This window comes from Centropristis striata, chromosome 10 (genome assembly GCF_030273125.1).
Source record: "Centropristis striata isolate RG_2023a ecotype Rhode Island chromosome 10, C.striata_1.0, whole genome shotgun sequence".
NCBI classification, from domain to species: domain Eukaryota; kingdom Metazoa; phylum Chordata; class Actinopteri; order Perciformes; family Serranidae; genus Centropristis; species Centropristis striata.
The window spans coordinates 10,858,401-10,879,969 of NC_081526.1; the positions used below are offsets into that span (position 1 = coordinate 10,858,401).

Here is a 21,569-nt window from a genome sequence, read left to right on the forward strand (position 1 = left end):
TAGAAAATAATACAGTCATACCATCTGGGTGGAAATGACTTGCTGCAGTCACTGGCTGAATGCTGAGCCAGCCATCCGTACGACCTGAAGGGAAGCAGAAGTTTCTGCATGTCAGTAGAAACAGAGCAGTAATGTGAAGTGTGCCTTGGAAACATCAAGTTTCCTTATCATAAGCACTCTCTGAGGCACTTCATTTTATTGGTGAAGGGAAGTAAATGTATTATTCTGGTAGTATTATTGCACTTCTCATCTAACAACAATAAGATGATCAATTTCCTGCATTTTTGTGTTGCTTTTTGTGGTGCCATTTAGTGAAAACATACCGTAATACACAAAAATGTAATATCTTTTGACACTATATGCAAGTCTTTAGTTAATAAATTGCTATCTGGCCCAGAAGGAATGTAAATATATATTTCTTTCTTGAATTGATTTAAATTGAAATAGGAGAAAATATCAAGCAAAGTTCCTAAGAAAAGCACTGCATGTGCATATCTTTAATTAGGCCTTATAAAAGCGGCATCTGCTTACCTTGTTATTTCTTCATATCTGAAGAAATGAAAATGTTCAAATGACTATGCACTCTGTAATTGTGTAGAGCTTGCTATTTCTGAGTCATAACATAAAATTTGTGTTATTCCTCCTTGACCTTCTGCGAGATGAAGAAAATATCAGCAAAGCAGTCTGGCAGCTGGTTCTGTCTACACAAGAAGACAATGTTCTACATTTTTCTTTTAATTGTGTGACAGATGCTAAGTAAACTAGAGTCAACATAATTAAGGAATACCTCTCTCTGTCCGTCACATACAGTAGAGCTGCCTGAAAATATTGTTAAACTGTATCAAACTCACAAAAAACACATAAAAAGCAAAAAAGCAACACACATCAGAATGCCATGGCCATTCAATGCATTTATTTCTGATATCATAAGCAGAAGTCACTCATTTTTTCAGGTCTGACAAGAAAAATAGCAGATTAAATATTACAAGCCAAAAGGCTTTTAGACTGTTCATATCATCACAAGACTTTTAACATGTACATAGAAATTCTTACACTAAGAAAGCTCTCTTCCATTATCACTGAGGTGTTGGTAATACTGGTATTTTCCATCAGGCAAAGCCATTCTTTAGCAACAGTTGAAATTATATAAATAAACAAATACATACAGATAAATTAGCTTTTTTTTTTTTCTTTTTAAAGAAACAGAGTGGCAGTACAAGTTAATTAAAATCCTATAACAAAGCGGCATGTCACACTTCTGGGAATGTCAGAAAAATTTAGAGTAAAAATTAGTTTTGGCTCTTTTCTCACCTCTTTATTTACACCACAGTCGGAAAGTTTTTGTTGCTAAATTGGTGGAAAGTCTTTCAGGAAGTCAGTTGCTGAAAACAAGAAGCCACAGAAATAATAAGGCCAAAATTAAACAGTGTACAGTTACTTTATTTGTAATTATTCTTACATATTTTCTGTGTCCAGACAGGGAATAAGCTGAGAGGGCTGAGTGGCAACTTTGACTGAAAAAAAACAACAAGTTGGTCATGAGCAGATGAGATCTCAACGTTTAAATGTGAGTTTTCTATCTACATATGCTGCTGATTATGCTAAGGCAATGGATGAACAGTAACTTACTTTAATTTAATAGGTGGGATTGCTGGGCAACAGCAATGTTCTTCCTGGCTTTTTGGCACCTATGTATTCCAACACCATCAACCTAAAAACTTAATTAACTCTCACTTAATTATGTTCAAAATGTTCAGCTCATTGTGGACATTATCCAAAGTACTTTTAGTGTTTTTATCTGTCATACTTTCTGAATTATATAAGGTTTTGTGTGAGTTCTCCCCTCATTCAAATGAATGGACTGAATGTTCCGAGTTAGAGTGGGGTTAAAGTTAATCATTTCTCTTCAATGCCTTCTTACTCCCACAATTATCAGACTTCATTCATATTTTTTCCATCAAAATACATAAAATGATGATTCATGCACTGGTCAATTTTAAACAAACGTTAAGCTGTATATTTTATTATATTTTATCCATCTGCGCCTGTAGATTTCTCCCAAATTCACTACAAGTGTAGTACCATGAACGTAGTCTAAACCTCCTCATAATACGTTGTGTTTTAGATGTTCTATACTGTTGTTGCTATGAATTAGATCAAATATTTTGTCTTCAAATACTCATTTTCATTTAGAATGCATGAAATATTTAAAGGCCGTTCGATCAAAATTATTTTTTTCTCATGCTCTGAGCCATAAATCTCAACTTCAGCTATACTTAAAGTCACCAAACTTACCAGTTTTATTTCTAATTATATTCTCAAGGTCTTTACAGAGTGGTTTTTCTATGTATAATTCATACCCTGATTTATAGAACACTTTGTTCCTAAAAACTTGACGAAAATTGACTTTTTATGGCTTCTGAAAGTATTTTCTGATTTATGAAATGAAAAAAGGAGATATTCCAACTTCCTTCTGTAAAATTCAATCCAATATATCAACAAAATAAAGTAATAACTTTGAAATTTGTTTTATCCAATGTTCAAATTAATGTAATGGAAATGCATGCAAATTAGCTCTTATTTAATGAGGCCCCATCTAATTTGCATATCTTAACATAAAATTTCAGAAAACTTGTAAGGCAAAAAAACATTGTCTTAATGTAAATAACAAACTTGGAAAGTTTCATGGTGATATCTATCAGTAAAAAATGACCCTATTCACTTGTAGTGTACTGTAACTTTTTAAGCAAACAGATGTACACATTCTGTGCTACGAGCCTCTAAGTGACAGGAGTTCCATCCAACTGACCTACAGTATGACTACGACGTTAAGTGAGACCAGAAATTTCAGAAGCAAAACACAAAGAGGGACTGTTTTTTTAAAGCTTGCCCTACTTCCCACATTTTTGACACAATGAACACATATTTTACAGCAGCATGTTCAGCAGAGTTCACTCTCTCTCTCTCTCTCACAATTTAAAACTCTTATGGTAGGAATGACACTCTTTGAGTAATAAGCTAAAATTTGAGTGGTGCCTGTTTGGCTTACTCTACTAAATGAACTGCCTGCCCCAGGAGGCTCTCTGCAGATACCGTCTCCATCGCAACCATTAATTACAGGTGAGGAAGATGTGCTAATTAGACTTATTTCTCATCTCTGTGGTGTCACGGTAGCTTTAATACACATAAACGCAGGTGTTATTTACATTTTGAACATTTTTTTAAACTATTCCAGCTTCGTTCGTTGCTCTCTGTCTGTCGGGGGAATCTCTTGTCTGTGATCAGTCTGTGTACTGCATATCACAGAAGGCTTTAAGGCAGCACAGCACAGGTGTCAGTGATACCAGTAATACACAGACAGATGATGATAGACACACATGGACACACTTCAATGTCAGACTAACTTTGATGTTTTTGGCAGCCAGCAATCCCACCACAATTTCTCCAGAAATTGCATGATAACACGCATACTCAAACACAAACATATAACTTGGGTATATTGCACATTTACAACATTAGGAGTGTTTCATTAGCGTTTCATTAATAGCTATGTGGCACTTCTCCTGCGCATGCAGTGCTCATGCCATCTGTCACTGGGGAACATTGTAATTCCTACAGCTTGTCACACAGCAGTGCTGCATGTTGGTTTATTAAAAGACATTTCCAAATTAAATGTCATTTTGGCAATTACCATTTCATATCCCCCTAGTGTAGCTATAGAAAAAGCAGCTAAAAAACATACTCAGATGATCTAAAAGTAACAATATTACGACAGCTTTTCCATAGCAGACATTCTGACTTGTCATAGAAGGAAATGTATTCACAATATCACTCATGGAAACAATAAAAAAATACCAAGAGCCTTCAGCCATCATTCAACTTGATACAAAAATGCCTCACATTTTACTTAAAGGCCTCTAAAACACATTTTCTCAATCAATTTGTTACTATGAGCAACTACACAAACTCAAAATTTTAATTATTTGACTGAAGTAGGATTCTGAATTTGACTCAGTTTTCAGCATGGAGTGTTTTTCATTTACTTTTACCTAAGTCTGATCACACCACACCCACACAGTCCTGATAAAGCATATTCATAGGAGCCCCTTTCAGACTGCGTTTTTCATAAAGAGCTCTGCCGGCATTTCGCCTCAGGCAGAACATGTACAATAGCGGGGAGTGCATTCAAAACAATGATGGTGGAAGAATTTCACGTTGTGCTGTTTCATACTGTAGAAATTCTACATACTCAAGCAAAGTTGTTCTGCATTTTGCTAAACATGATTCAATCACTGTTTCTGATGATACGGTCTACTTCCTCTCTTATTACCCAAGTGTTGGTTGCATAAATAACTTACATCACATATTTTCTGTTAGCACTCTTGCCTCACAGCAACAGTGGACGACTCTGGCTCTTCTGTGTGGAGTTCACATGTTCTCCCCGTGTCGGCATGGGTTCTCTCCGGGTCCTCCGGCTTCCTCCCACAGTCCAAAAACATGCACTTAGGTTTACTTGGAGACTCTGAATTACCCATTGGAGTGAATGAGAGCTGGTTGTCTGTCTCTTTGTGTCAGCCCTGTGATAGTCTGGCGAGTTCGGACAAGCGGTTAAGGATAATCAATGATTGTGTTATATTTGGATGATTATAATGCTGTGTAGAGTAAATGTGACTTTCCACCTTGCTGGGGATTTTGTAATCTTTTTCTCATAGATGTTCAAGGGAGCAGTTCGGGTTTTCAGCTGTCATGTTTAGACGTGGTAACTCTTAGCTACACGCCTATGAGGACAAAACACACACACACTCTCGCACATTGTGTAGAAAAAAAAATTGTGAACAGCTGTTGTTATTAGTAACTGGCCAATAGAATCGGTGTCGATCCGTCCATTTTCTGTACGGGGGCAGGCTTAGCCCAAGACGAATAAAATGTAAACTTTTATGGTGTCCCTGGCTCACTCTAACTGACTTCCTGCGAGAATTATGTTATTCTGAGACCAGATCTGCATAATTTTACCTGTGACCAAAAATAAAGGCTGGTGTTGTGTTTGATCTTGGGCTTCCAATCTACGAACCAGAGCGTTTTTTTACGATTGAATGAATTAACGTATTTTCCGTCTTGCCAGCTCAACAGGTTCACATTAATCCCGCCTTGAACAGTCCCCCCATCACGCCTCTGGTGTGTTCAGATTGCAGGCGAAATGTCACAGAGGCGTAAATATCGCAGCTTTAAATGGCAGTCTGAAAGGGGCCTGGGGTAAATTCTTAAAGCTGGAGTGTGGAACTTTTGCCCCCCCGCCTCTGGCAGTGAGAATAATGACACTGTTGACCTGCACTTTTAACTTACGCCTGCAGGAGAGCTTGCTGCATCCACACCGCCCCCGCTCTCTTCAAGTCTTCCCATGCAAATCATTCTGACCAGGCATGTTTTGAACAGGCATTGCACTAGCATTTTACAAATACCAACCTGCCCATTTTCGTCAATTCGAGTACGCTAGTGTTGGAAAGTCGCCACGGACACCAGACACCACAACTCTGGTTTTATGCTCCAGAGTTTCCCCTGCAGGTTATAGGCTTAATCAGCATTGTGTGAATTCATTTGGAAAAAAGTCTTCAATGTAACAAAACCTTCATTTATTTCAAAATGTCTGCACTCCAGCTTTACTAAAGAGTTTGTTGGTTAATTTAATCAGAAATAAAAATGACCCTATCAGTCATTTAACATGAAAAATCTTTTGTCACCAATCTCTTTCACAGCTACAACAGAAACTTCATGAAATGAGCTATAAATTCTACACAGAATTATTCAATATTCAGAGCTGTAGCTCCACTTGAAACACTTAATCGAGTGTTATCAACGTGCTATACACCTAGTCTTTGTTCTTTTCTATCCAACCACACACTCACTGAACTCAGACTAAGTGCATCCGTTCAGACAAGCGCACCCATTCCCTTTTCTGACAGCTCAAACCAGCATTCATTCAACATTTTTACCTCACCCGCTAGATGAGTCGAACAAAACACAGGTGATCCTTAAAAATAAAAAAATTAGTTCCATCTGAGGTATTTTATAAGCAACTCCACTCAGAAGAAAAACCCATGAGAAATGTTCAAATAGCAGCAGCCGTACCACTTCAATGTTGGTATTTAGAGAACATTTAATTTGATAAGCAGGGATTTTAGTGAATATGAGATAAGAGGCATAAAAACCATCACTGAAGCCTATTTAAGCAGATAAAAACAAGGCCGCTTTCATCTTCACATATTGCTGCACTGATTGGATTTGAGGGACTGGAAACTATCGGGCAGAAGAAATGACAGACATGTTTTATTTCTCGACTATCAGCTTTGAGGCTGGTCTTTGTGGGCTGGCGCTCTGCTGGCATTAAAGCACTCTCACTGCCCACAGTGCAGTTGCCGTCAGCTCTACAAACATGTAAAAGCAGCCAGTGTGACGAGGAGGGGCGTGAGAGCTGAATGCTGATCGTCTCATTCACAGTCGGGCCACACAGCAGCCACACTGACACATTTCATCACCTGTACTATTTACCAACTTTTTATCTCTGCAACCCACTACTTCAAAAAACCAATTGCTCACAAAAAATGCTTTTCTCATCCCAGTGAACTTGTTCCATTTTTCATGTAAAAAAACAACATGTTCTACACAAAGAACAGGGAAGGACTGAAGTTGTTTTGCTCAGCAGGATGCCCTCTGTGTGACTCTGAGATTGGCTTTGTATGCATGTTATCTTTGGGAGATGTGTGAAAGTCTGCAAGGTAATGCACTTGAGAAGATAATATATATTGGACTGTAACCAAAATAAAAGCATCTTGTGTGGTTTTGTTTGAAACATCGTGTGTATTGCATGCATACAACATGGTCGTTAGAGAGGGTTAAATAAAAATACAATAAATACATTGTGTTTTTTCACCAGCTTTGGCTTACAATATTGTATATTTTGGAAGTCGATCTTCCCAATTGTCAGTTAAATGTGGACGTGTGACATGCAACCATCAATTCTTCTACAACTACATCTTTCAAATGGTTTTGTACCAGTTGCAACAAAGACTTCAATGACATTCATCGGTTTTTGCTTCGAATGCCAAAATTAAGAGCAATGCAGTCTATGGCAGCTTCTTTTAATTGTTTTTGTTTTTTTCTTCTTTCACCTCAGTTTACTGTCTTGTTCAACACATGATAAATAACCAAGGCATAAAACAAATGACACAAAAAAATGTATAAACAGCATTTAAAGATTTAAGACACCAAAGGGCACTCCAAGGCAGAGCTGCTGTGAGACTCACAGACTTGGCAGTTTTCATAAAGAAACAGCAGAGCACTCGGATCACACTGAAGCTGAGAAACGGACAGATGCAGGAGACAGATTAACGGTGAGACAAAAAGAGAGAGGCGCAGGATGTGAGAGAGAGAGAGAGAGAGTCAAAACAAGTCCGTGAGGAATCTCTCTCTTTCTTCCCTCTCTTCAGACCAAAGCCTCACCAGCGGGCCACTTGGCTTGTGTAGTCCTCAGTGGTGGTGGGGAAGTCACCGTCAGTCCCTTTCTCCAGCCCTCCTCCCCTCCCCCCCACCTCCATTTCCTCCCCCTTTGTGTTTGGGCGGCCACGGCCTGCCCTGCTCTTTCTGCTCCCTCAGCCAACGCCTCTCCTCGCGCCTCTTCAAGCGCACTTCCTGGTGCTCCCTCTGGCGGGTGAACTGGAAACGCTGGAGGAAAAGGTCCTTGGCGTACTCGTACAACTGCACGTCCAAATAGTTGAGCTCCTCGATGCGTCTGCGCACGGGCTCGCTCAGGTCCACATTGGCGGCTCGCGTGCTGTTGATCTGCGTGAAAGCGGCGATGAAGCGCAGGCTGAACGTCCGCTCAAACAGGTACTGCGTCTTGCGTTGGAACTCGGTCAGGCCGTAGAAAGCCATGTTCTTCAGGTTGCTCATGGCGCTGCTCAGGAGGATGTGGTTGCGCTGGCTCTCGTTCATCGAGGACAGGTTGTAGCAGCCCACCAGGCTCAGGTCAGCCAGCATGCGGACCTGTCGGTTATTGGCCAGGTTGGACGGGCAGTTCATGAACTCTGTCAGGGTGACACCGGACCAGTCGTCCCCGCTGTAGCAGGTGGGCAGCTCGTCCTGGGTGGGCGAGCGTCCGTCACACATATGAAGGGCGGTCTTCCATGTGGCTCCACGCTGGACGTGCTTCCACTCGCTCAGGTAGCGGGAGACTGGGTCTCTCAGCATGGTGATGTAGTAGAAGTTCCTGCAGCCAAAACAAACACAGTTAGAGAGCTGTGAGTGCATCATCATCACAGAGGGCCGCCCTGCATTGTGCTGACAGATGGTGACTTTTGTCTGTGTATGAAACTTCAAGGTTGAATGCTAATTGGCAAACCCGAAAGTCTCGCTAATGAGATTATTACAGAGTTCCCATATATTGCCCTTGAAAATTGCATCAGAGTAATGATTTCACAAAATTGAGCTAAAACCGTTTCCATTCCACAGATTTCTCCAACCTGCCAACATGGAGAATAATTGGGAATCAAGACATAATGGTAATCCACGGACATACAGAAAGTGAGTAAAACTGACCCAGCTAAACCCAAAACATGTCACTGTTACAAAATAATGAGGCTTCAGTGTTGGTGCCTCAAATTTGTTGCACTTTTAACTGGGTATCCTAGCAATCATTTGTCACCCAATCAAAACAGGGCATTTTTCAGGAGACAACACATTTTGCTGACATTTTGGTGGTGAAGAACTGGTAAATGTTTTAGGTTTATTTTTTTCTCCCCTAGAGAGTGAATATGTCGTCAATGACTGCAAAACAACAGACACCGAAAGTGGAAGCTTAATATGAATCATCTGTTTTCTGCAGTGTCAATAAAGGGACAATAAAGAGGAACTCTTCAATTAAAATCTTAAAAAAACCAACAACTATTAAATTACTTTTTTGTAAATAAGTGAAATTTGTATTTCTTTTTTTCTTTATCTTTTTTCCAAAATGAAGCCAATCTTTGATAGCAATTACAAACAAAAATCCAAAATGTCAAATATCATTTTTTGATTATTTTGTAATTTGTATTTGTATTTTGCAGGACAGAAAAAAACAACATGATTTGTAATTTAAAAAATGTTTTTAACAGAATGAAGAGCTTTAGTTGTGTATTTGAAAGATTTAATGTACAATTTTGAAACAATATACTTTTTGATATATTTTGGCCCATCTCTGATAGCAATTTTACAAAAACACATAATCCAAAATGGCAAATACACAGTTGTTAATACAGTTGTAATAAAATATTTTTTATCTCTTGCCATGAAATGATGTGACAATGTGATTTATTATTGAAAAAGTGTATATCTTCTAAAAACTTTCTTAATCAATCATAAAAATCACATCACAATGAAAATGAAACTGCAATTAACAGAGGATTGTGTCTGAAAACAAAAATATTCCAACTGTAGGGGTGAACTACATGTGGAGTATGAAGTCGATATTTTGCTTGAGGGTGAAGCCAGATATTTAAAAAACATCTTATTAACTGGACAGAAAAAAACAAGATTTGTAAAAAATGTTTTAGATTTTTGCAGAGCTTTAGTTATGCATTTGAACGACTTAAAGTACAATTTTGGAACAAGATACTTTTTGATGTATTTGTGCCCATCTCCGATAAAAAAGTAAAAACCAAAACGTCAAATACAACGTCATGGGTAAAATTTAGATAGACATTAGATAGTGGAGTTGATATTTTGCTTGACAGTGAGGCCAGGCCAGGCGATTTCATCTGCCCTTCATGCCAAGGTCTGAGACCTCTGAGGACATGTACTCTGCTGAAGCAAAGGTATGTCAAAGCGCACTCTGATGGAAAACAAAGATTGGACAGGTGTTGGCCAGGTAAACCTCTCCTAAGGTGATGTCCTGTGAGTGCCATGTGAATATTTAATGACGCGACCCCCTCCCCAGAGGACAGTCAGGCAGGGCAGATAAAGTGGAGTGCGGCGCTGCGATTTCACACTGACTCTAAAGCTGCTCTCGGTGCTGCTTCACTTCTTTCAGCACAACAAGCATCCGCACACACAGCCTCACGCAGAAGTGAAACATTCCCTGTGCTTAAACTTTTTTGTCCTTCAGGGTTGGATTCACACTTGAATATTTTGTCCAAACTTTATTCAGGGCATTTTAAAGAGAGAATAGTTTGTTTGGACTCCTGTATCGGTTTTCTAACAACTTGTTCCATTGTTGTCTTTACCAGTTCTGTTAAATCAGCTCGAGCACTGAGATTACATCATGGCCATTATCAGAGTCTGCTTCCCTGATGAGGATGGAGGAGGCTGTCTCCAGGAGTCTGTTCTACTGCTGAAACAATTAGACGTAATCGATTCGTTGATTTAATCCCCAACCTTTTTGATAATGGATTAATAATTTTTGGAAACATTCTCTCATTCTATCTTCCCTAATATGACGATTAGCTACTAATCTTTGTTGTGTGTCGTCGTAAACTGAATATCTTCGGGGTTAAGACAAAACAAGACACCGGAGGATGTCCGCTCAATTAAACAATAATTGGTTAATCAGAAATATAATTAGCTAATCCGATTACCTGATAATAAAAACAGTTGCTATTTGCAGCAAGTTCCAACACCTCAAGGAGATAAAGGATTACTTTATTAAGTTTTCATTAGTTCCCAAATCACGATAATTAATTTAAGTTAAAATCAAGAAAATGGATGAGCTGGGATATGAAATAATACTTTAAATTCTGGCAAATCAGGTTTTATTCCAAATGGTTGAGTTGTTGGCCATTTTGCATTAAAGGGATAGTTTGGATTCTTTGAAGTGTGGTTGTATGAGGTACTTAACCATGGTCAGTTTATTACCTACAGTAAATGGACTGCACTTATATAACACTTTTCTAGTCTTTGCGACTACTCAAAGCATTTTAACACTTCATTCACCCATTGACACACATATTCATACTGGTGGCCAAGGATACACTCAAGGTTTTAACATTACTACTGTCTGTTTTATAATATGAGGGCTTAACTATGGCTTTTCAATGCCATGTAAGCTTGGTGTGTGGTTGGTGCTCATTCACACACACATTCGCTTCCCCAAACGGGGCCACCTGCCACCATCAGGAATTCATTCACATACCGATCAATGCAGCATTGGGAGCAATTTGGGGTTCAGTATCTTGCCCAAGGATAGTTCAACACAGAGACTGTCACGGTCAGGGATCAAATCACCGACCTTCCGATCCATGGGTGGCCGCTCTACCAGCCGAGCCAGTTTAGAGAAGTACAACACCACTTCAAAATGTTCAAAAAATACCTTTAAGATTTTATTTGTGCTCATGTTTTACTTATTTAACCAAGACAAAAACATTTCTAGAATCTCAATCAAACATGCCCGACCTTAACTCCTAATATGACTCTATTCTTACACTCAGAGAATATTAATCTGCCACTGCACAGGGACGGTATAAGATCTCACACAACACAGTTTTAGATGAGAGAATGCTATAAAATAAGGAAAATGTTGGGCTGTTTTTTTTGTTTGTTTTTTTAATTGTTAATACTGTTTATATTTCTGCTTGTTTATATTGTAAATTGTTAATACTTTATGCTATTTTTACTTGTTTATTTGCTTATATTTCTCATTTATACTGCTGTTTACTACTTATTGTTTTTTTTGCTATCCACTTTGCTGCTGTAACTCTTGAAATTTCCACGTTGTGGGACTAATAAAGGAAATCTTAATCTTAATCTTAATCTATATTCAAATTTGCAAGAAGCAAAATTATCTGACTGGACTGCCCACAACATTGCCAAATGTGTTTCAAGTATATCTGGGAGAGATTTGTCCTAACAGCTGACAAAGTTGCCCGATATGAGGCAAGAAGCCGTGCAGCCCTGGCGGCAGCAGCTGCATCCTGGCACTAGCTCCAGGAGTTGGCTGGCTGCAGATACATCCTCATTAGACTGTCTCTGGGACATAAACACATGCAGCAAGTGTTGTTTAAGTGCACTCGACAGCCCAAAGGTCAGTTGTGTGCACCATCAGTGTCAAAATGCATCAGGATCAGCGGGTGTGTGGAGCTGTCTCGGGGAAGGCTTTCCCTGAGTGATACAGATGGCTGTCGAGGAGAAGGGGCTGAGCTATCAGTCCTGCGTTATCATCAATACAACTCTTACAGTCGCTTCACACTCACTATCAAAAAGTGCTGTGCAAAAGTTTACACAGCGATGCTGCTTTTCCAGTGGATGATTGTTATTATACAAGCACGGCACATAACGTAGGAAGCAGCAGACATGGTAATAGCATGCTGTCTCATGTGGCACAATGTGAAAGAGCCACATCTGAAGATTTCCCACAATATTTTACTGTGTGGGGATTAAGGGTGAAATCTTCAGTCAACATGCATGAAAAAAAAATAGAAGCGTGTTTTGTAAAAGTGAACGAACACTATTTTTTCACTTGACATTTTCATTTTCAATCAAGTCTTAATCAGTTGCTTCAACACACACATACAGAGAAAAAATTTCAAAGGTATTATTTTCCTCTTGTAAGTCTTTGTGTCATCATGGCAAAATGTGGTCGTGGAGACACTGTAGCAATGACGACCACAAAGGTAGTTATGCAAAATTACATTCGTATATTTTGTTTGGGTAGGGGGTTTACCCCCCTGGCCCCCAAAGCGATTTAGCGCTTCGTTGGGGTCAAAAACCCTGTTGAACTCTAGTTAATCATGGATCAATAATGGATAGGAGGCATATTGCAACTCATTCCACCCCAGAATACTCATCTCTCATCTCTGCACCAGCAGCCCGACTCCACTGGAGTAAACTAAATAGGGGCCATTGAGCAGAGATCGAAGAGGAATTCAAAAGTGCGTATAAAAATGGAAACTAAAGCAGAAAATGATGAAGGGAGCAGAGGACGGAGCTTCTGCAGACTGTAGTGAAGCTGAATACTGAAGCTTCGTGTTATTTCAAATAGATAGAATAAAGTTTGATAAATACAGCATGCATGAAGGATATGTTTGACTGAAAAACAGCAATTTGATACAACAGATAAAAAAGGGAAAGAGCTTTGAAGGGCTGTTTCCAGCATAAGTGAAACAAGATATTCCAAATACTACAAACTAATTCAAAGCAGGTTTTTTTATGTGCTCACACTGGAAAACTGCCAAAAAAGTTTACTCAAAACAGTCAGCATGTAAAACAAGGAGAATCTAAAAACGTGAATTTTTACTGTGCTATAGATGGAAAATTTTCTCACACAATGCAATGTAAGAAGAAAAAGGAGCAGCTAATCACAGCTGGAAAGGATTCAAATGGACAAGCAACAACCTAATGAGGTTGAAAATCAAAATCAAAAACTGCAGCTCCTCGAAAGGCCAACTGAAACTGGCTCTGAAAGCGAGTCAATCAAAACAAAAGGTATCTTAACCTCCTGCACTTCCAAGTCCTTTTTTCTTTTAGATTTGGGGGTTGTGAGCAGTGGATGTTTAAGGGGAAATAGCAGGTCAACAATAAATGCTACATATAAGTGGTGGACATCATCTGAAAGCTGCCGGCGGGTCGCGGAATGGTATTAAATATGTTATTTTTATATAATGTAAGTGTTCTGACATGAGTAAGGCATTTAATCCAAATCATGATATTTTTTAATTAAACTTAACCCTATAATTTTGGCAATTTGTAATTAATTTTCAAGGTATTTATTCCAAACAATGTTGTTTTTACCTACATACTTTTTATTTCATAAACCTAAACAGTGGTTTTGGCTGGCCCAAATTTTTGGCCATTGCATGGGCTGAAAACAACCTGCTGCACCTACCAGCAGGTGAATAGGCACCTTGAAATGAATATGAATGATGCAAATAACAACTGATAACAGCCATTAAATATTGGGTGTTAATGTTTGAAATGGGTGATTCAAATTGCATCATTTCCTTTGCTGAACGGCTGAAACAGTATAGTATACTATCCTGTCTACCGTACAAGATGTTAGTTTAGCACGTTGGCAAGCTAAAAGTAGCTGATTACCTTTAAACACAAAGTACAGGTCATGGAAAATTTATTCTAAATAATTTAATTTAAACTTTGCACGTATTTGTAACCAAAGGACTGGACAAATAACAGTTCGATCTGATGATGGTGCTAGAGGAAAAGTTAAAGAACAAATAATGAAGGCCATATGATTGTGTGTACAAGATTTCCTGAATGGCCAGGACCATGAACCTTTACACAATTTTCATGGCAATCCCTCCAATGTACTGACCAACAGAAAAACATTTCAATCCCTCGTGCAACACCACTTGTATGGCGACAAAAACAGCCTGCTCCCTGTGAATGTCGTCACTAAAACAGCTTTTCAACTCACAAAGGAACAGTTTTATCCTCAGCCAATGTCAGAGCCACACACAACAAGCTTTTAATTGCTTGTAATTAGCCTCAATGACACAATTTCAGCCCACTGCTTCTCCCTGATTGCAGGTCTGCTAAAAGGGACATTGTACATTCAGCCTGTGTGCATAGTGTTTAGAAGCAGATGAACTGAATTTGCTCATCCAGACTTTCATGTGTAGGAGGTGGATCTTTGCAGGTGCTTGAGGGTGGGCTAGACAATAGGGAAAAGCACAACAATACATCTCTGAGAGCCGGCAGAAAGTTGTTGAGAGCAAAGGCTAACACAGTGAGCAGTAAATAAGTAAAGACAGACCATGTCCCAATACAACAGTGGGACTGACTGATGGAAGACACATTGTATGTGCCTGTGTATGTGTGTATGTGGAGATTGAAGCGGCTGCTTTTGTATTGCATGAAACTTCAACCTGTTTACAGTCTGCTGACTTCTCTGATTTACCCTCACAATGTAACAGCCTTGATCTCTCTCTATTGCTCCCCTGCAGCCCAGGAGCATCAAGGAAAACATTTTTAAACACCCTTTTACTGTCATTCTCTGGGGTTATTTTCCTATGTACACTGTAACAGGCACGGTAAAGAGAGACAGGAATTACTGTGTATGACAAATAGCATCACTGTTTCATATGCTGCTAAACATCTAGAAACTTTTTTTTGATTCATGAATCTATTGCTGTGAGGACTATAGATGAGTTTATCACATTTAATGTCAATTTAATTATGTTCTATGTTCAGCATTATAAATTCCCATCTTTTTAAACAAGAAATCCTCTGGCCAGATTCTAACTAGACACATTACGGTTATGTGCTATGCATCTTAGACCGCTAAGCCACCGTGACACCCTGGGATTATACTATTAATTCAATTTCAAACGATTAAAGGCGCTGAAAACAAATTTTCTCAATCAGCTTCTTACTACGGGCGATGGAGTGCTACTTGCACAAAAATATGCAGCCCAAAAAAGAAAAGTTTGGGGTATTTCACACGACTGTGCTGTTTTACTTGTGATAATTTCAAGTTAAGTTGGAAAGAATTGTCACAATCATGATTAAGCAACATTTAAATCAAAATGCGATTACAAATGACATATTTGTCCTGGTCTCATAATCGCTGCTTAAATCTCTAATTTGTTCAGCCAACAAGTTTTCATTGTTGTGCTTCAGTGAAACAAGTTTGCTGTTTTGCTGTAGGTTGTTTCTATTGGTTAGAGATACAATCAATAAATAAGATAATAGGCATGAGTAAGAACAAGGACGTCATCTTCCTACATTGCTAGCTAGCTAACTATTGTAGCCATCTTGACTCTAGCACTTCTTTGATCTATGGTAAAAATAAAAAGCTTCTGTGCATTGGCTGGACCTATAAAAGAAGTAGTCTCTACTGTGACGCTGACCATTGCTTTGTAGATCGTTACTGTTTTCAGGACTCAGGAGTTTGGCGCTTTGGCTGTCACCATCTTGTTTTTTTGGTGTCAGAAGTGACTATATTTGAATGAGAAGGTGGATGTAAGTAGCATAGAAAGTACAACCAAACGTTGTACACGACATTTTTAGGTGATCAAAATGAACTGAAAACCCACAGTGAAAATGTCAAAGGTCTACAATGAAAAGTTGTCAATAAACAAAGTAGTCACGTCCTACAGCATATCCTGCTTTATTGCCTATTTTACTCTCAATAAATTCCATAAATTACACCGTACTGTATTGAAAAAGACATAAAACATCAATTGAGGCCATAAACCAGATAAGAAAATGTTTACTGAGGTAATAAATCAAGTGAAAAGTAGGGTATTATTTTCACAGACTTCTATTAAATTGGAGTCGGTGGAGTCCCCCCCTGCTGGTTAGTAGAAAGAATGCAGATTTAAGGCACTTCCACATTGGCTTCACTTGGTTCTGTATCAACTGAAAACAAACAAATAAGTCAAATTACATTAAATCAAGAGCAAAACAAAAGAAAATAAGCACTTCTCCCAACAGTTAATTGGCTAACATGAACACAATGTCAGGCTAAACAAATGAGATAAAATAAAATGGCAATTTAGCCTGTTATGAGAATAGCTAAACTCTTAATGACTACCTCATAAAAATACCTGAATAATAAATACCTAGGGATATTTTTCTCCCACATTTTAACCTTGATTAATGCTTTGTTAGTAATAAATATTAAATTTCATGGTTGGAAGTATTTATGATTTGATACAAAGGTTTCAGGGGCTTTGGAGTAAAAAACTGTCACCCTTATTAAGTATTAAACAAGCCCACCTTGATCACTGTTGAATGCTACAAGACTGACTCAACAGTAGTTTGTATGCAGGAAAGCAAGTGTATGTAACCTTGGTCACATCATACTATGAGTAAATGGTGTTAAAATTAATTATAGTTCATTCATTGAACATTCAGAATAACCATTAAAGAGGCAAACGAGACAAAAGGGTGAGATGAATGTTTCTTGGAGCACGGAGTACAGTACGCTGTGAGAATGGGGTATTTCTGTAATTTTGCACCTCACTTGACTCCTGCCCTTTTCCCCACTCTGCTTCTCCTCCATGTCCTACATTAGTGTTAGACATTAGTGTTCCCTCCGGATCCATAACCTTTTCTTAAAGGTTGTCACATTAATCACGCAGCTGATTTCACTCGTCAATCTCCCCCTGTATCTCTCCTCGCTGCCCTCCACTTGAGGCACTGCATATAAACAACTATCACTCTCCTTCTTCACTCTTTGTTTTTTATGGCCCTTTCCAAGAGACTCCTCGTTCAGGTAAATCATGGTAATGATAAAAGTTTATGAGAGAGGAAGGCGACATGCTGATGTCTGATTGTATCTCGACAAACAATTTCGGGCTGGTATAGTTCTGTATTTTAAGATGTGAAATCAAAGAGTGGAACATGTTGCAAGCTGCTCCTGAGGAAATCAGTTTTTTATTAAAAACCATGGTGACCGTGAAGAGTATTACAAAACAGGTCGACTGTCTGTGCACACAGACAGTTTATGTAACGTTATCAACCCTGTCTCCACGACAGTTTGTTTAAATAGAACTAATCTGCAACAGCAAGGTTTGATCACGACGTCTGTTCACATAATGAGGAATTTTGTTTTAATTGACACCACATTCCATTCGTTGTCTGACAAGATATGTGATCTTGAAAAACAATATCTGCTCATAATGACTGCAGCATTATGATCTTCTTCTTTTTTTCAATTTCTATGGTTTAGGCACTTGGGTAAGGTTAATGCAGTTCTGCTTTTGTATGGTTTAATGCAGTGAATTAAATCATGAAACACAAAGTGTTCATTAACATTTAAATGATTAGTTCACCCAAAGACAGTGTAAATTGTATATACCGTAGTCACCTCCCTAAGGTCTTAATTGCTGCCTTTTCACTGCGTGGTTTGGTAAGCTCTACTCAACTATATTGGCTCTTTGTTGGTTTCCGTTATCAAGTTGTGGATGATAACTGGTGATATTTTTTGTACTATCTTCCGAGTGAGCTGAGCTGCTACTAAAAGGTAGAGTGAAAATTTGAAACGACATGCTGCAAACAAACCCATGATTTTTTAATAGCCAAGTTACTTTCAAAAGAGACAGATTTTTTTTTCACTCGACCAAACCTTTAAAACTACCACATACACAACAATTGACGAAACCTGTGTTCCTGTGTTTGGTTTCCGCACTGGAAAACAAAATAGAAAAAAGTACTTGAAACAAAAGTGAGTAAAGTCAAGTCAGGGGCAACCAAATCTTGCAGTGGAAATGTATCAAATTGTTCCACAAAATCGTTTTAGTTTTAACTAGAGGTAAAATTGGGCTTTTTTAGAGTTGAGTGCCCAAAAAAAGAATGCATATGAAAGATGGATATTCCTGCAATGTTTGTTTGTTTTTAGCAATTGTTAAGCAAAAATAATTGTGTTTGGATTTTATATGAGGAAAGGAATGAACAGTTATCTTTTGTTGCCTAACCCTGACCATCTACATGCAACTGTGTGACAGTAGATAGATGATTCTTTCATTCCCCTAAAACAAAAAAAGCTGTCTCTAAACATAATGCATGCAGTGATTGAGTTTGTCACCACAGCTAAAAATCTCCAACGGGTAGTTCTTGGTTTAGTTGTGTATCCCCACGGCACTCAAACAAGAGCTTAGCAGTACATCTGATCAGAGTCAGTAGTTAGCAGCCATCCGCAAGACAGCACAGCATTATGGGTACGCCAGTGGCACTGCCCTCAGCTAAACTACCTCAGCTTTCAGTGAGATGGCCCCAGTGTCCTCCTTTAACCAAAAAACAACCATAGAAGTTGCACTCTTAAAATACACAGTATTTTATATATATATGGATGCACACAATGTGCACCCGTCATTCAGGCAGAGGCTTCAAACACAAACAGTTGTGTAAAGGACAGACTGTTCTCGTCCTAACACACAGGTTGAATCACAAGGAAGAAATTTGTTCCACAGCAGGTAGGACTGCATGATGTTATGACTCACCTGTGCAGCTTTATGTTACAAGAACATAACAAATACTTAGCTGGGCTTTTTTGCAAAATGTGTTTTGCTCTGCTAGTATTGAAGGGTAGGATCTTATGGTTTACTTTCACCCTCAGTGTGGTCATGTAGCCTGTTTAGGCCCTATGAGTATACTCTCCTGCTCCTATTCAGAACCAGTAAGTGAGAAAATGCAAATAATAGGCAGACTGAGATCAGAGCAAAGGCTGCATCCACCTTTGTACCAAACAGCCATATCCATTTCTTACAATGGGTCAAATAGCTTGAAAGCCTTCCAAAACAGCATAAGCCCACATCTGATTGTGCATAACCATGAAAGTAAACCGGTTGTTCCATATGGGAAAGCATAGCCAGCCAGACCAAAGAAAACAATCACATCACAGCTCTCTGGAGGAAATTTCAATTTACAGACTCCCGAGGAAGAAAGAATAACCTTTAAAACTGATGTGTTACCTACCAGATGCTGCAATCCTTTATGGTAGTTTATTCATCCGTTTCCGCCTACAGTAATGCCAAGGACAAGTGATCAGGCTTAACTGCTTATCTGGTAAAGATCAGAGAGCGGAGCGCTTACAGATGTGGCACCTTTACGTGAATTCACTAAACTACACAAAACAAGAATTTGTTTGCTTTGCATTTAGATATATTCAAGGTCTTGTTAGGACCTTCCTCCCACTGCAGTACATATATTTTTCACATGATTTTTCTCTGTGTAATAATGCAGTTTCAACTGTTGAGTCCATCTTTATTGTATATACTGTTTCTAATTGTATATATCTTATTGTTTAAAGTTTAAATACTTTTATATTTATATTCTGTTAATATTGCTTGTTTCTATTTATTGTTGTTTTATTGATGCTTCTTTCAATTTTCGCTATACACTTTGCCGCTGTAAAACTGGAATTGTCCCTGTTATGGGATTAAATAAAGGAACATATCCTATAACTTAAGAAACCTTTCTACAAATGTACAAACTGCAGTATATTAGTACAGCTTCTTCAATTTAAAAGTCTGATCTGTGTCTATTCCAGTTTATCAAACAACACACTACTACAATATTGACCAGGGCTGCAACTAACAATTATTTAATTGTTCATTAATTTGTTGATTGTTTTCTTGATTAATTGATTTGGTCTATAAAATGTCAAACAATGTTGGTGATCTACATTCTCATGTTGTTCAGTCTGTTGACGAGAGAGTGAAAAATATGCTGTACAGTGAGCCGCTCTTAGCTGGATCCTGAGCTCAGCTTTCTCTGCTATTGGGCCTATGACTCCTCTCTGCCAGCTGTTGTTCTCTGTGCGCTTTGCTGAGTGAGTAATCTCCTCTGAGGAGGACTAAACCACTGCAACAGTCTCTTAAATGCTGAATCTCAGGTAATGTAATTAATTTTAATTTTAGATGAAAACTAAAGATGCTAACTCCTATAAGGCTAACAGTGTAGCTGTGTCGACTTCTCCGTCCTCTCTGTCCTCAGACTGGACACTACAGTGATTCACTGCTGCCTCTTAAGGCACAAGTGATATTTCAAGACAGAACGGGCTGGGGCTAGCTTTTTATCAGAATCAGAATCAGAAATACTTTATTGATGCCTGGGGGGTAATTGCTTGTTACAGTTGCTGCTGTATAAGAATAGAAAAAAAATGAATTCTGTAAATAAATAAAAATGAAAGAAAAAGCACACTAGTAAATAATATGTATGTATAAATAGAAATAAAATTGAAATATGAAATATAGAATGCATTTGAAGTTAGTACAGACATGTACAAATAGAATAAAAAAGAAATAGCATGAAAATGTCAGTAGATATCTCTGCAACACAATATATACATGTATTTGACATAACAAACTGTCACTTCTTCACATTGTTTTTAAAATGTTAGTTTTTAAAATGTTTTGCCCTAAACATCTGGTACAAATTGCACCTTTAAAAATTACTCAAATTGATTAATCGATGATAAAAATAGTTGGTGATTCATTTAATTATTAACAACAAATCAATTAATCTTTGCAGCCCTAGCATCAACTGATTCTTTACTTGTAAATAAAAAAAAGATAAAGAGACAATAATTTCATCAAGATTAAACACTGAATAGTAGCAAACAATGCACATATAAAGCCACGCTCTGCATTTCATTAAAATAAATATCCGGTTGCATATGACATATTCCTCCTTTCTTAGTAATTTTTCTTTCACTCCCTTTTCCATACTCAGCACGCATTGCTGTAATTAATTGAAAACCCTACACACCATAAAGCTTATTGTATGAAATATGGTGTGATGTAAGTGAAAGTAAATTAAAGATCATGGTAATTATGAGCTCTGACAAAGATTGACAACAGACTGACCTTGGTTTCTATAGTAAGACATTGGCAGAATTGGTCAGAAAAAGAAAAGGAAAAAGAAAAACACTTACAAAAGATAAATGTCATCTTTTTAGCAGCTAATTATGACACTCCATTTAGTGTGAAAATGGAAGTTTTTAATTCTGCCTTCCCCTGGTTAGCACCTCTGAAATCTTTTGAGGCATTTTACACAGCTGTGGTGGAAGACAAGTACAGACAAGTGTTTCCTAGATATTATATTTTTCTGTCATCACTTGGATGCAGCACAATAGGTTAAATGGT

General features: G+C 38.2%; 1 protein-coding gene across 1 annotated transcript in view; it reads right to left on the bottom strand.

The window, feature by feature from the left end:
- Nucleotides 1–891: 891 nt before the first annotated feature.
- hs6st3b (heparan sulfate 6-O-sulfotransferase 3b) overlaps nt 892–21,569 on the bottom strand; it is an 82,887-nt gene continuing 62,209 nt past the window's right edge. The window contains exon 2 of the mRNA XM_059343304.1: nt 892–8,263. Coding sequence (XP_059199287.1) covers nt 7,549–8,263 — 715 coding nt within the window. The 3' untranslated portion in view covers nt 892–7,548. The remainder of the gene's footprint in view (nt 8,264–21,569) is intronic.